The 15,600-nt window shown below is 35.5% G+C and overlaps 1 protein-coding gene across 11 annotated transcripts in view; it reads right to left on the bottom strand.

Annotated features, from left to right (window-relative positions):
- LOC101852918 (inositol 1,4,5-trisphosphate receptor type 3) overlaps positions 1 to 15,600 on the bottom strand; it is a 247,221-nt gene that overhangs the window by 40,859 nt on the left and 190,762 nt on the right. For 8 of the 11 annotated variants that reach the window (XM_035969197.1, XM_035969190.1, XM_035969192.1 and 5 more), the window contains 19 exons: positions 14,516 to 14,545; positions 13,571 to 13,687; positions 12,849 to 12,984; positions 12,118 to 12,217; positions 11,718 to 11,772; positions 9,567 to 9,676; positions 9,064 to 9,163; positions 8,658 to 8,765; positions 7,703 to 7,839; positions 6,960 to 7,027; positions 6,335 to 6,393; positions 5,717 to 5,878; positions 4,574 to 4,812; positions 3,694 to 3,778; positions 3,093 to 3,280; positions 2,377 to 2,490; positions 1,559 to 1,643; positions 671 to 757; positions 164 to 268 (listed from right to left, as the gene is read on the bottom strand). In XM_035969197.1, the coding sequence (XP_035825090.1) occupies positions 164 to 268; positions 671 to 757; positions 1,559 to 1,643; positions 2,377 to 2,490; positions 3,093 to 3,280; positions 3,694 to 3,778; positions 4,574 to 4,812; positions 5,717 to 5,878; positions 6,335 to 6,393; positions 6,960 to 7,027; positions 7,703 to 7,839; positions 8,658 to 8,765; positions 9,064 to 9,163; positions 9,567 to 9,676; positions 11,718 to 11,772; positions 12,118 to 12,217; positions 12,849 to 12,984; positions 13,571 to 13,687; positions 14,516 to 14,545 (2,085 nt within the window). The remainder of the gene's footprint in view (positions 1 to 163; positions 269 to 670; positions 758 to 1,558; positions 1,644 to 2,376; positions 2,491 to 3,092; positions 3,281 to 3,693; positions 3,779 to 4,573; positions 4,813 to 5,716; positions 5,879 to 6,334; positions 6,394 to 6,959; positions 7,028 to 7,702; positions 7,840 to 8,657; positions 8,766 to 9,063; positions 9,164 to 9,566; positions 9,677 to 11,717; positions 11,773 to 12,117; positions 12,218 to 12,848; positions 12,985 to 13,570; positions 13,688 to 14,515; positions 14,546 to 15,600) is intronic. The other 3 variants (XM_035969193.1, XM_035969194.1, XM_035969200.1) reach the window with 1 other exon arrangement.

Raw genomic sequence — 15,600 nt, 5'->3', positions numbered from 1 at the left:
TTTACATTTTACAAGTCTGTTTAATTTTTCAATCAATTCTCTTAGAAGCTGTAAAACAAATTGACTGCTTAGTGTAAGACTACGTCATGCATCAATTTTCAAAATGGCATTAGTAATTTTATACTAAGCTGTTGAAATAAGGAAAGAAGAAAAGTTGACTTACAGACTTGGACGACGAAGACAAAGAAAGCACAGTTGTCAGACAAGTCACAGCACTCTTCAGGTGAAAAGGTAATGTCAATTGTGGGCCCAGCCGGTCAAATAATGTCTGTGGAAATAAGATTTTTGCATGTCTCTTTTCTATAGACTTGTGATGGACGCAGCTTTAAAAAAATCTTGAGCATAAATAGCATATATATTTATATATATATATATGTATATATATAGTGCTCTAAACAAATCTTTATCCCCTCCACAAATCATTTGTAAAAAAAAAAAAAAAAGGTTCATTTTCTATTCAAGGGATAAAAAAGGTATGATCCCATCCCCAAAGAATAAGCTAGTGGAGTAAAGAATTTTTAAAAACAACCCCCCCCCCCCCCCCCCAGTAATGGAGACATTGTGTAATAGAGATAAATGGACATTTAATTATTCTAAAAAGTGTTTTTTTAATCACAACTTAGTAAAAGTGGAACACAAAAAAATAATTTATAGTTTTGGGCCGACTCACAATGAGGGCATTGGCCAAACTCTCTGTTGCCGAGATCTCATCAGGATAGATGTCTGTCTCTGGAGCATAGAACACTGTGTAGAACACCTGGAGATATTGCACAGACACAAAGAAGAAATTAGATAATAAAAATACTTGTAATAATTGCATTAAATATAGTGCAAATTCAGGATCTACAGCATATTTGACATGCTTTTTAAGAACTATTATTACCCAAGCAGACCCTGCAACACTCAGAAACATATAATGAAAAAATTTAATCTGAAGCATAATATAGAAACCATATCTACTATTCAAATACATTTCATTACAACGGAATCATGCTCAAGTAGGAAAGAAATATTTGAAGCACTTTGATCAGTAGATGACATGGCACATGGTCTTGAGTGCTTTTCTTCTTCTAAACATCAAAAGAGGAGGAAAAAATAGAAGAAAAAAAAACATGCTATCTTTTATACACCGCATGGTGGATGTAAGAAAAATAAATGCTCTAACTATCCACAAAGTAATAATAATTATAATTATTTTAGAATAATTACATTTATATAGCGCATATTCATGCTCTACAGCATACTTTATGAGCTTTACAACTATTATTCCCTCAGCAGACCCTAGAACATTCTCAGCTGTCTGGGGAGCATATGGTGGAAGCAGCCAATTAAGCGCTTAAGCACTAATAAAACAAACTGACAACATGTGAGTAAATTCGGTGTAAAATGCCTTTCCTAAAGACACAATGTCGGGCCCCCGGTCAGGGTTCAAACCCATAAGCTTTTGGTGGTGAGCACAACAGCCAAACCACTAAATCACCAATGCCACAGTCAGGTGAGAGACTTCTTTTTCTTACCACACAAAAACAAAGCAGGAAAAAAAGAGTGCCTCGCTTACATGTATGAAGGACAAGACTCCGTCAAGGATGAAGAAAAGCTTGTTGTGCATTACAGCCTTGGTGTCATGGTTCTCTGCCACTTGACTTTGGAAACAAACGCACACCATACACATGATAAAACATGATGGAAGTTAAAGTGTTTCTTTACTTAATATAGGAATATTTATTTTTAAAAAAATTATATTTCTTACTTGCAGTTTATTAATTTCTAAAAGTGCACACATTGAAGATATTATTCATACAAATAAAAAGTACTTTCTAGCAAAATGGCTTTCCTTCTATTTCAGAATTGTACATTTTTATAAATCATGAGACTGGAAAATGAAAAGTAGTTCAACTGGTTAACAATAGCACAATAGCAAGACGACGTGGAACGTTATTAATAAATAACGTTCCGCCAAAAATATAGTGCACATCGGGTAACAAAAATGAACATGTTTTTCCATTAAATGATATATTCATTTAAAAAACAAAAGGCAGGCTATGTTCTTTATCTGAAATAAGTGAAATACCTGCAGAAGAATAAGATAACCAGAGATAGTAAAGAAATGATTATAATGATAAGGCTGTTTATCATTCACTGCACAAAGGCAGCACAGCACAGCTCTCAGCCAAATACACAATGTTTAGGCCTACTATAACCATTCCCCCCAAAAAACAAAAAAAACACACAAAAAAACCCAACAACAACAAAAAACAAAAACAAACTACAAACAAACAAAAAACAAAACAAACTGGAGTGCATTATTAAAAGGATATAAGAATCAAAAGTACAATTAAAAAAGAAACAAGAATAAAGAAAGATGTAATTTCTAACCTGGCTTGTGGTGGTGACTTGAGCAACAGTGATATTTTGTCAGAATACTGGCCGAGGAACTCAGTGAGGAGGTACATATCACTTGTCACCAGGCTAATGAAATCCCACAAGGACCTAAAACATTTTTTTTAAAAACCCAATTTAAACACTTTCATCTGCAAATGCCTTTTATTAGACCTATATGTTGTTATTGTTTTTTGTCAGTTGAAGTACTTTCAATATAATTTCTTTAAAAAATGTGAAAAACTTCTAACAGTTATCTTCATATTTTTAAGAACCAGTAGCATGATTAGACCTTTCAGTGGAGTGATTTGTAGATGAAACCAATTCAGGGTACATACTATGTCAATGGGGTTTAGCATTGTCCAGAAAATGATTCTTGAGAAAATAGATAGATGTTACCATTAATACAGTGGTGTCAGATTTATATAAAATTATTTTTATATGAGAACAGAGTAAGTTTATAGGAAAAAAATATTAATGCAGAATACAGATTGGTGCATTTTTTAGCCTTCTCACTAAGAAACATTACATTCATTTTTCTCATCAAGATTTGCCAACCATGTTAAATTCTATGAAAAAGCATATCAACTTTTTTTTCTGACACTTTTGCATTTCACACCTGATAACCAAAGCCTCATTTTAAAAATCAAAGTAAAAATTTTCTCGTAAAAATACATCTGCATAAAACAAAACCAAAAAAAGGGAAAACTGACTTGTCATGCTGCAGGTCTGAGGCACCACTTTCTAGCAGACTGTTTGAAGCCTTCATGTAGACCCACAAGAGGAACTTGATGAAAGGTCTTTTCAGATTGTTGTCAATGTTTTGGTTTGTCAAGACACACAAGATATCCTCAGCAGGCAGAATTGTCTGACACAGAGATTCTATGAACTTGTTTTCACCCTGTTGAGAAAAATTAGCTTAAGATAGGAATAAAGATTTTAATGAAAAGATAGTGCATAACTGTTTTCTGTTTGAGAGTTTTACAACAAAAGTCACTTTCATGGTATCAAATAAAATTAAAGAACAAAATACACATACTATATATAAGAGCAATTACCTTTTAACCTTACATCTTCTCTTATAATGGGACAGAATTTAAGAATTTCACCAACTGGAAAACAAAGTGAAGCGGGCAGTAATCTGTTCTCAATAACATACTAGACTAATAGAACATATTCATTTCTTAATTTAATTTAAACTTCCATGCAAAAAGAAAGAAATCTGATTTCTTCAGATGCAAAGACAATAAAAATAATGTTGTAGAGGCAAGAAAGATAAAGACATGTAACTGATACATTGCAAAACAAACATACCTCAGCACATGTGGCCAGTAAATCTACAAGGTTTATGAAGTAGTTGAGATGGCCACGTTCTGTCTGGTTCAAAAGAATCTTGTCCCTGAAAAACATTAGCAAATATGCTTTACCCAGACTGATAGACTTTATTGAAAAAAATCAAATAGATAGGCTTAATGCCACTTCAACACAGTTAGAAATAAACTAGGCCTGCACATAGCTGAGAAGTGTGAATGATGCTCAGAACATTTGTTTCCTTCGTGGAACATCTCATCTCCGCTGGATATCCTAGCTTTTGTAGTTCTACATGTTCAGTTTTTGAAATAACTCAAATCGCTTTATTGGGAGATTCTGGTTCATTAAAAACAAAGTGGGATACAAAGACAAAAAAAGAAAAGAAATAAAATCATTTGTGAAACATAGCAAGGACCTTCTCATGAATCTTCAATTTTAATTTTAATACTAATTATAGTGTGGCTTAATTTGTCTAAAGTTTTGAAGTTTTTAAAAATTAAACCTCAAATTTTTTTAAGGAACTAACAAAAGTCTGCTAAGGATAGTCATTACAAAATATTTTTTTGGTAAAAAAATTCAATAACCTTGTCTTTTTATTTACATTAGAATTAAAAGACAGCATTGCAGGATGTCAAATCTAACCAACTCAAATCCTTTACCTTCAAACTCTTATCACAAAAGAAAAATTTTTTGTTGGGAAAAACTTCCTCAAAATATTTCAAACTGAAGCATCCTCACCTTCTAGCTTACTATACAATCTCCGGCACTAACCCATAAGAAGAGCGTGCTCATCAGACTAGAAGTATTCCGACTATTCATTCAAGTAAATGAATTTGTCCGTCCAACACAAAGGACATAATGGCAAGCCAGAGCACATATTTACCTCTGAGCTCGAGGCTGATCCAGAACATAAGCAGATTTCTTGAACGTCTGCATAATGTACTTCATCACCAGAGCTTGATTACGTTTGATGGTCAGGTCCAGGCTCTCAACTTTGACCAGCGACTTGAGCAGTACCAAAAACTCGGGAGCGGTGTGTTGACATTCCGCTGACAACATGACGATCCTCTGGATTTGCCGAGGCTGAACTTTGAGGCAGATGCTCTGATTGTCTCGGAACACCTGAAGCAAGTAAATGGGACAGTTTGTACGCAAAGCCATTGCTCCCACTCAATTCAGGGACTTTGATTTATCACATTTACAAAATGGACTGCACAGTTCACTGCACCAGTCTGTTCTGATTTGGAGAATATAGTACGGACCAATGAACATCCACCACTTTTGGCCAAATTTTAGTCTTTGCAAAACACTCTACAGCTACAGCAAAGCATTCTTTTAAAATCAGTCGACGAAGGCTAGAATGGTAAAGGGCAAAGTTATGCAAAAGTTGAGATTTTTAAAATATCCAGCATCATAAATTCAACAGGCATGCAAAATGAACTCATAATTTTCATTCTAAGTATCAGAAACACTTTGTATTTTAAAAAAAAAATTATTATTACAGTAGAGGGTTTTACGGCGCTCGCAACTGCATAAGGTCATATGAGCACCAAGGGGTGGGTGTCAACAGAGAAGTCTCTACAGGGAATCAGACTTACTCTGTTCACCTCTCTAGCTTCAACAGCACAAGGTCTGCTTCGACTATCAAGGCACCCCGGAAATAGCAGGTCACAAGAGTGGGACAAACATACAAAAGAAGTAGAGGACTTTGTTATCTGGGAAACAAAACCCAAGGAACAGTTCTAATCAATACTGCAATAAAACAATACAGATTAAGTTGCCAAGAAATCAGTATAACAGATACATGATCATCCTCGACGTATTAAAATTAAGAATGTATTTTAGTACAAAATTGCAGAGGCTAACTACAAGAATCAATATGAAAAGAAAAGAGCTATTTCAAGTTTGTGATCAATCAACTAAATTTATACTTAAAACATTATTTATTCAAATCAGAAAAAGGGAATTGTAATGGAAAAAATACACCTTAAGAAAAACCCAAAGAATAAAAAAGGTAAAGTATTACCTCTTTCAGGGCCATGGCAAGGTCAGCCCGAACAATGGAGACATCTAAAAGCCTGTCCAGACTGTTGAAGATTTGCTCCTGAACTATGTGGTTTTCTCTGATGAGCAGTCGCAACAGATTGAGAGTTTTCTGGAAAACTGTCTCCATGCCTTTGTACTGTTCCTGAAAAAGGAAAAAAAAATCTTGCAGTACTGAAGTTAATTACAACAATGTGCACTGCAGTCACACAAAAAAGAACTCATTACTGAAACACTTGTCTGTGTCAGTTATTTTTTATAATTGAAACTGCATCCTGTTCATATGTGAAGAACCTTATGACTTAAAAATGATTAAGCAAACAGCAATTTTTCTCTTTCAGCTCATACACTGAATTTATATAATTTATTTATTAGAGGATAATCCTGATACGGAGCATGCCTATTTCAGAGAATCAGTGTATAAATAAACTTGTTACCTTCTTCCCTGTGTATATAAACACTTCCCTGTGTGTATGTAAACAGCTGCACAGAAGTTTATCTGACCTTTGCATGATATGAAAATTATAATCATAATATGAACAAGAAAATGCAAATGTATATCCAATCAAAAACAAAAAGGGGTTGAGAAATATTTATTTACCACCAGTAACCTTGAGTCAATTTCTTGAGACAAAATTTCCAGGACGATGTTCAATACACCTGGAAAGAAATGTGAATAAACAAGGTCAGCAGACAAGGTTCTTGGCAGTCAAGTTTTGTACAATACCATATACAATAAAGCTCTTTTCTTTTTAAAGTTTGACGGGCATGACCATTAAACTTGTTTTTTTCTTATTTTTTTCAAGATTATTGTTTAGCAACTTTTCTCAGAAATCCAAAAAAGCTGTCTGGACCAAAGCAAAGCCATACTGGAAAGATTCAAAATGAGTTGTTCAAAGTGTGGTTTTTCATCCGATTAAAAAAAATGGTAAAAGAAATTAACACCTTCAAACTCCAAGATTCATCAGGTTGATGACTGAAGCCTCCAGGAAATTTTATGGCAAAGAAAAAAAATGGACATAACTTTTATACTATACCTTTTAGTTCCATCTCTTCTAAGAAAAGCATGTTTCAAACAAAACATGAGACTCCTCAAACAGAACTAGTAAAAGTTAATCATTTACATTCTGAAAATCAAATTGTAGTCTTCCTCCTACCACATTTTTTTGTTGTCCTGTAAATATCTTGTATACAGAAAATTTTATAACTCAAGGAAGGAAACGCACCATGACTGATCATAATGTTTTGATTCATTGGGTGTGGCTCATCAGGGGTCTTTGGCAGATGGCAAAACCTGCAACAGAATAAAGGCTCATTGAGCTACACCATACAGAGGTCCCATCATGGGTCGATACAGCTACAAACAGAAAGGTTGTTTTTTACAATCCTTTTGTTTGTTAAACTTTAACACTCTACTTAACATAATGTACGAGCTCATTTTGACGATCGACCAATTAATCTCACATTTAGACATCAAGAAGAGAGGCAGAATATTCCAGGTTGGAGGACGAAACAGCCTCATTTCTATTTGTATTTCAATGATTGTCATACAGTACAAGTAGGCTTATCAATGGTTTGCCGGGTCATTTATGCCTAAATCTGCATTTTGTTGAACAGCATTGGGTACAGCAACTTCAATTGAAGTATTTAAAAAACTGAATGAAAAATGAAACTCTACAGATCTTTCAATTTCTTTGCAATACAAATTTCTTGTTGCTGTCATTGTAAACCCATTAGCTACTAGCTGTGCTCATGGCCTATTAAAGAAAATGATTCAAGAGTACTTTTATCATGTAGCAGAATAATTAATACACAGCAGTACTTTGTTATCAGAATATTCCAAACGTTCTCCAGTGATGCAGTTTAATCCAGCATTTACTGTAACCAGCTGCCCACTCAAAGACTTTGAAATTTAACAAATGTAATAGGTCAACCCCTTTTTTGTCCACCAGAACAAACCCTCACTCACTCGCACAGCTCATCCAGCACTTCAGTCATGAGAGCCACCTGCTGGTCATTCAGTTTTGATCGGGCCAAACGTCGCAGGGTGGGCAAACTTCTCTGAACTTCTCTGTGTACACGAGCTGAGTCATGGGTCATCAACACCTTTGCCACAGATGAGAAGAGAGTATTTTCTATATTTCAGCCTCACTATATCACGTACTTAGAATTTTTTAAATGTATATGTGTCACAACACAATTGAATTAGATGCTCGTCAATTTTGGGGCATAGAGTGTCATTATTATCATCTAAAAGCTCCTTCATTTTTCTTTCATTCGGCAGAAAAAATACCCATCTATCTTAAATAGAAGTCAAGATATTTATTTGCTATTGAAGGAGAAGGGGGTCGCCTGTCATCAGAGGTAAAATTAGTGAGAAAAAGGCCACCAAAGTTTCACAACTTCTAACGCTTGAGTGCCCTTGAAAACTGCAAATTTGCATTTTTGTGCCTTTGGGCAACATTTTTCAGCAAAATTCACCAAAAAAAATGTGTTCTTAAACATAGAAGATATCGAGCCAAAGAAAGAAAATTTGATAAAAACTGCCCAATGGTCAGAAAAATGCCGGTTTCCTGGATTACATTATTTTGACGACTGCCTGATCTCACCATGCTGCCTCACATTATGTTCTGCTGCATGACAGAGACAATACAAAAAATTGAACACATTTTGACAGTGTAAGTCTTCACCATTCATCGCTTTTCAAAATGGCATGTTTATTGTGGAGTCTTACACTAAGCAGTCGACTTGAGAAAGAAAGTTCAAGGGAAAGAACTACATAAATTGCTGAGAAAGGACAGGTCTGGCATATCTAAATTTAAATATCATGTAATCTCTTAACGCAACTATATGGTAGAACTTTCTAAAGTTGGCAATTTATAAAGAAGCAAAATAAGAAATAAAGCAGAGCTTGTGGTACTCACCTGTGCTTTCTTGGCCAAAGTGAAGACATCCATTTGTGAGGAATACAATTTGTTGAGCAAGTCTAAGGATTTCACCACCATCTCATCATACTTGTATTTGGACAGATCCTGCAAGAATACAGACAAGAACAGTTATGAAGTAGCACACAGTAATAAGACAAGTAAATACATAAAAGACAAAAGAAAACAAAATTAAGTGATAACAAAAAAACTATAAACTATAAGTCTTGTTGGGCATTTAAAAAAATATAGAAACAAGCAATAGTTTTGATATCTGGGATGAACTAAATCCAGTTATCAGTCTTTCTTAACACCACAGTCAACACACTGGCAAGCCACAAACATGGACAACTCTCTGGTGTGGAAAGTACTGTGTATGCAAATTTCTCTAATATAATAGACTTACAAGCAGTATTGCAGTGGTGCTATCGATGTCAAGGATGGCAGAGGAGTGAAACATGTCTCGAAGTTCTCGTAGAACATCCTTTTGTTTTTTCAAAGCTTTCCTGGAAGAAGAAAACAACATTACAAGAAATATAAGAAGAAAATAATTTAAGACAAAAAAAAAATTGCTTAAAAAGTCATTTCAAAGTACAAACAAAACCCTCATACTTAAAATGCAAAATTGCTTCATATGTCAAAAAGATATTCATTTTAAAGAAGCAATGAAAATAGAAACAATAACATTATTATGTCTTATATTACAAGCCTGATAGTACAAACTGTACAAAGCAAAAGAGAAAAGAAGATGCACACAAGTAACTTCTGTGGAATGAGTACATCTCTCACCCAGAAGAGCCAAAAAGAGAGTGAAAGTAATGACAGTTATTTTTGTGCTCTTTTTACAGCATTCCTTAGTGAAAAGTGTAGAGCATCCCAACATACTTAAAAACCATATGATGAACTAACTTTTTCTGCTCTGTTGAGTTATATGTCTCATACAAAAGAGGCTCAAGGATTGTCTGTGACTTTTTCTTGGCCGCTCCTTGCTCTGCCTGCTTGAACATTGTCACAAACACCTGGTGAAAGAGAAGAACAGACGATTTAACGGAAACCTTTAAAGATTAAAGGGAACAAAAGAGATGACTTTTGAATTTTAATCAAACAGAAGTTCCTTTAAGATTCTATGACGTACCTTGTGAGACAATTAACATAACAACAAACGATAAAGTGCTTACTCAACCAAGTCACAAGAGTCATTTGCATAAAGTGCACTCTCATTTGGGCAATAAGACTATCCACATTTAAATGTGCAGCCTGATTTAGAATAATTACAGCATTCACCACTCTTAGAAACTGAAAAAATCATAGGTTTCCCCATTGAATCCCTTACACTTTTACTCCTTTGTTTGTCTTCTGACCATAATGCTTCTCTGCCAAGACAATGACAGCCACTTTAGTCATCAAGGGGTACAAGAGAGACTACAACATTCTTTTACCACATAGCTAGATATATCACTGGCTGATGGTGATATATCACTGGCTGATGGCGGGGGATAAGAGAGGATGCTTTTTAAAGGGCATCTTTCACAGGATGGCAGGGTTGTCATTTGTTCAAACATCTTCAAAATTATGGCCATAATGCTGTGGACACTTTCAGCATTTCCTTGCACACTGTCAGTCACGATCTTGAGAGGCCAGAAAGTACTTTTAAAGAATATGAAAGTAGAGTTAGTTCAATGCATTAATGGGAGAAAAAGAGAAAGCATGAGACTGGTAAGATTTAAGGACACAAAGTGATTGCATCATTTATGACGACTTCAAACTTAGTATTATCAATGATCATTCACATAACAAGATGGTTCACTCCTCTCTTTGAGCCAATTAAAAAAGTGTCCTCAAAATTCTTTCTTTTTCTTCTCGATTGCATCACACTTGAAGTCTGGTATCAGTCATAAATTGGGCCGTCCTGCTCAGTTCATCTGTCGGCCCGTTTAGCTTCTCTTGCAGCGTCAGAGGGGTTGGCCACGTTTCCTGTCTCAGGGCCCTGTGTGTCTTGCAGTGCTGAAGGATGTGTTCTCCTCTGCAGGGCCACTATAGAAGTTGTTTGTTCCATCTTTTCTATAGGCGTTTATCTCATTGCTCCAGTGATTATTCAGAGAGCCTGGTTTTGCACTTTTTCCAGAGTGTATTTGTGAGTCTGTGCTGTCCCAGCTAGTTTTCTCATGATGTTAAGTTTTTTGTCCTCAAAATTCAGTGGCGCCCTCTTCGCAAATGCGCACCTTTTGCGAACAGAGTTACCCTACTTGTTTGAAAAAAATAAAAGTGAAACTAACAAGTTTTTGAATAAATAAGAATTCAAATTTAGGAAGAACACTTTTTCAAATTGGTTACGCTGACAAAAAATCTGGAAGATGCGACTGCTTTCTTCTTTTAATTTGACTTTAGAATGAGAGGGGAGGGGTCATTAAAATTTTTAAAAAACTAAAACTCCACACTGAACGAACCCGAACAGCTGATGAACAGCAGTTGATCAGCACACACAAAGAGATGCTATTCCTATCCTTCTTCTGGAGAAACGAAAGAGAGCTTCAAAACAGGCTGCAGCGCCATCTGAAGCAATGAGCGGACTTCCGGCGGACACTTTTTTGGCCGAGTGGACCATCTTGTTATGTACGATCTTTGGTTTTATCAAATACCCATTATGCTATTTTTTTTAAAAAGTAAAGGAAGCAAAAGTGTGCAGTGTAAAATGACCCATCTCACTATCACTGGCTGAGAGAATTTGGAAGGAAAAGGGGTACAGAATAGGTTAAAAGTAGTTTTCCAGTACCTCTCAAGTCCTACAGAGAAGGACCCTGTTCCTGATTCTACAGCACAGGGACAAATAAAGAAAATATCTGCTCCATGTTAATCTCTGCTGAGCAGATGCTATAGTACCTTAATCATACCCAAGCTCAGTGGGACAAAAAAATCAAGCAAAGTAGGCTACTAATCTAAAAAAAAAAAAATAGTATATTGCCAAATTCACAAGGAACTTCCAATCCCAAGATTGGCATCCTATTTATGAGTTCACAAAACCTACAACTAATTTCAACATCTAGTAACATTTGACCATACCTTGAGACGCAAATTTCTTTGAAAGGTTAGAAGAAGGTCTAAGGCCTGCATAGCTCTGTAATAAAATAGAATGGCATAAAAATATTAACAGCAGTTGTTATCAACTTCAATAATATTAGTAATATTCAAATAGATGAAAACAAATAATCCAAAAAATAAATAAAAATATGTTATTGACATTCTTTTAAAATGTATAACAGAGGGTAAAAAATAAAGTTGTGATTAGATTCTATAATAACTATTCATAATTCTAACACAGTCATTTATTCTAATTATCAATTGCTACTTCAGTCTCAGAAATTCAAGAATGTACATTAATAATATAATTCATAACACTAATCATTTGTTACTACTGGCAACTTGTACCATATAAGAATAGCACCAAAAAAAAAATACATACTGGAACTTAGCACTGACAATAGCTGCAGCCTCATCACTGACTTCAAACCTCCAAGACCTCTGATAGTTCTGTACAGCTTTCTGGCCTTCCTTGGTGTAGCCTGTTGATGCACAAGCGAGATTGTTTGAGGGAAAAGAAGCACATTGACAAGGTCCAGTCATTTGGTGTGGGGGCAAAAAGTAAGACAGACAGACAGAAACAACAGCAGAAGGAACAGAAGTAGGACTTATCAGTGATGCGCTCCAGCCATCCGCAAGCACTATTGTGACAATTGATAAGAATGTTCAGCAAAACATTGTCAACACACACACACATATATCCTCACACATGTAAGTGCCCCAGGAGGACAGACATTTAAAGTTTTACAATTGCAAATTCTAAGAGGCTTGAGGAATATAAGTGGGGCAAAATTAATTCTGAGGCATTTTGCGTCAAGATTCTTTTAAGATTTCCTTCTGCTACCCATTCAAACTGTTCTCCTTCCCTGAGGGGAAACAAATAAATTGCTTCTTCCCATCCTCCAGTTTAATGTGAGGCCGCCATTTATTCAGGTACTTTCCAAATTTAAAAAAAAATCCAACTTTGCAGAATTGACCAATGAAAGAACAGAAGTAATAGACAAAGTTGCACTGATGCAAAAATCTCCCAAAAAAGAGAGAAACGTTTTATTTCTAAAAGTACAGACTGAAATAGAAAATAAGAAGAAACTGTAACATTGTCGATGTCCAAACCTTTTCCTTTGTCTTTGGGGAAAGGGACATCATGTCGTCCATCTAGCAGACTGAGCAATGGTGGCAGCAGCTTGCGCACATCTTCCACATCCATGTAGTAGCCAAACTTGACAAGGTACTGCAGCAAGCACAACACCTAGACACAGCCATGAACAAAGTTGGGATGCATTCAGATTACTGGAACCATTCTTTTTCAACCTCATACCACTAGCAACAGTGTATAATTAGAATAATATAATCATAATAAATATGTATGAGCAAAGACATTATTCTTATCACACAACACAAAGACTGCAAATCACAAATGAAAAACATGCTGCTATGCATGTTCAAAACAAGCAACAAGAAATTCTAGATACTGATGAGATAACAGTTATATGGCAGTTATCCATATAAGTGCTATGGAATTCACACAGGTGGAGTAATTTCATGTGAGGAGATTTAGTGTAGTGCTATTCGTACTGCTTTAAGCTGCATAGACCAGCATAAGCTCCAAATTTATGGACCTCTACTTCGGCGTTGAAAGAAGTTTCTTTTTCCATCCAAAGAATTTGACTGGTTAATGGAATCTACATCTGTTGTGAATAAATTTGGAATTTCAGATAATAATTCCTACAAAAGCTACCGCTTCTGATCTTCATTCTAACCTCAATATAACAACAGTTAAGAAGTCAATATTTGACACTTTGAGCAGAAGTCCGCAGCACCTGAGGGAACCTCACCTGTTTAATGAGCAGGTTGCAGCCCAACATGCTGGAGATCATGATGCAGTTCTTCTCCAGGAACTCCGCGAGCCAGTCCCTCAGCACTGGGAAAATTGTCACCAGGTCTTTTACAACCTGCACAAACATGGAACCCATGCCAGATTACCTGCTTTTGTCGCAAAGCTTAGAGTTCATTTTTCTCTTCCCAACTCTTCTAGGTAGGTGTGAGTTATATAATACAATATTCCTAATAAGCAAACAAAATACACGGTCTATGGAACATATGTACTTGCACATAAACTTAAAATAAGTACAAAAACACCTATACTTTGATATCATTTTTATCGTTACAGCTTCTGAAAAAATAAAAAGCATTGTTACAGTGGAAACAGAAATGATAGAATAGTTACAAAATGAAGGGCTATGAAAATTCTATCCAAATGTATGAAGGAGAAAAAGACTGGGGGGAAAAGATTTAAAAGGCCAGCAGGGAAAGGAAACAAGTTTCTACAAGCATGCTTTAGGCAGGAAAAAACACCAAGACAGCAGTACAAAACCCAACAACAATGACCAGTTTCCAACCAGGCAGTGAACATTCTGAACAAAAGTTAATATGGGGGAATGAAAACAACACAAACACCACAAAGAGAATAACCGTCACCATGAATTACTTGCTGTAACTGAAATGAACTTCTGAATGGCTGCATTATAATAATATTTAAATATTTATAATATAAAAAATGACTAAAAAGATCACATATTGTCCCATATTTTAGACTATTTAGACAGGTTCTATCTACAATGCTCTTTTGTTAACAGCTCAAGGAAAAATAACCAAACCCCCCCCCCCCATTATCATGGCATCCTGGTAATCTTGTACACATAATTTACACTCTGGCACTGTTGTAAATTAGACGTCCCATTCCTATTTTCAATTTCAATCTATAGAAACACAATTCCTACCTCACCACTCCTGGTGTCGGCGCCTTTATTCTGTTCACAACAGCAGCAACGTAGAAGCAAAAAAAAGTAAGGGTTAATAATATGGGCATTAGTAGTGACAAAGAGAATGCTGACCCTTCTTTTGAAGCTTCCCAAGACCTGGCCACCATACAGCACAAGATAAGATTCATAGGCAGCACAAAGTTTTGTGACAATAATTATCATCTCAACTTATGCTATAAGTGTGCGATTTGTATTTAAACCAAACTTGCACATCGGATTGGTACAACTTTATTAGTACATGACGAGGTCATAAAAGATATATTTACACGAGGGTGAAAAAATGCAACACATTCAAATCAATTCTCAAAGGAGCAACCAACTCATGCTTTATACATTTTATAACTATCCAAAAGGAAACCCTTCAAATTTATGTATCAACATTGTATAGACTTTATTTGTGTCGTTCATTGGGGGAAAAAAGAAAAAGAAGAGTAGTCCACAGTGGCATCAATGAATCTATTTACACGATTTTTCACACATTATAAATAAAACATAATTATCATGTAGGTGGGAAGTACACTGAATGCTTTGAGTGTCATTAAGCAAGCCAGGAATAATACCTCCACAACGTGATTACAGTTTGAGGTGAGCATGACAGAAAGCTTTAATTGTAAAAGCAATGGCATCTAGCAGAGGGAGGAAAGTAGACAAAGCAAATCACATATGTATACAGTAGGTGCTTATGGAGAGGACTGAAAAAGCCCTTTGGATGAAACATGGGAGGAACGTGGAAGAATACTGAACAAATAATGGGAAAATACATTTATGAGTATTATGGTACTAAGAACAAGAGAGAAAAAAGGAATCTTTTGAAGAGATGTATGTAATTTAACGAGAAAAAAAGATTTAGCATGGGGAAGGAAGACGATTAATTATTTGATGAGGTTTTATCATCAACATATGGTGAGAACTTTGTATGGAGTTGACCATATTTTCTTTAAAACTAAAAATAATTGTGTGCCATCTCAAAGTGTTTTTGCGTTGGATCAAAGTATCAGTGATGAAAATACTTGCTATGATTTTAGTGTTTTTGTGGGGGGGGG

The sequence above is a fragment of the Aplysia californica genome, unplaced genomic scaffold (assembly GCF_000002075.1).
Source record: "Aplysia californica isolate F4 #8 unplaced genomic scaffold, AplCal3.0 scaffold00125, whole genome shotgun sequence".
Classification (NCBI taxonomy): domain Eukaryota; kingdom Metazoa; phylum Mollusca; class Gastropoda; order Aplysiida; family Aplysiidae; genus Aplysia; species Aplysia californica.
The sequence above is the reverse complement of the archived record's forward strand: the minus strand, read 5'-3'. Positions and strand labels throughout refer to the sequence as shown.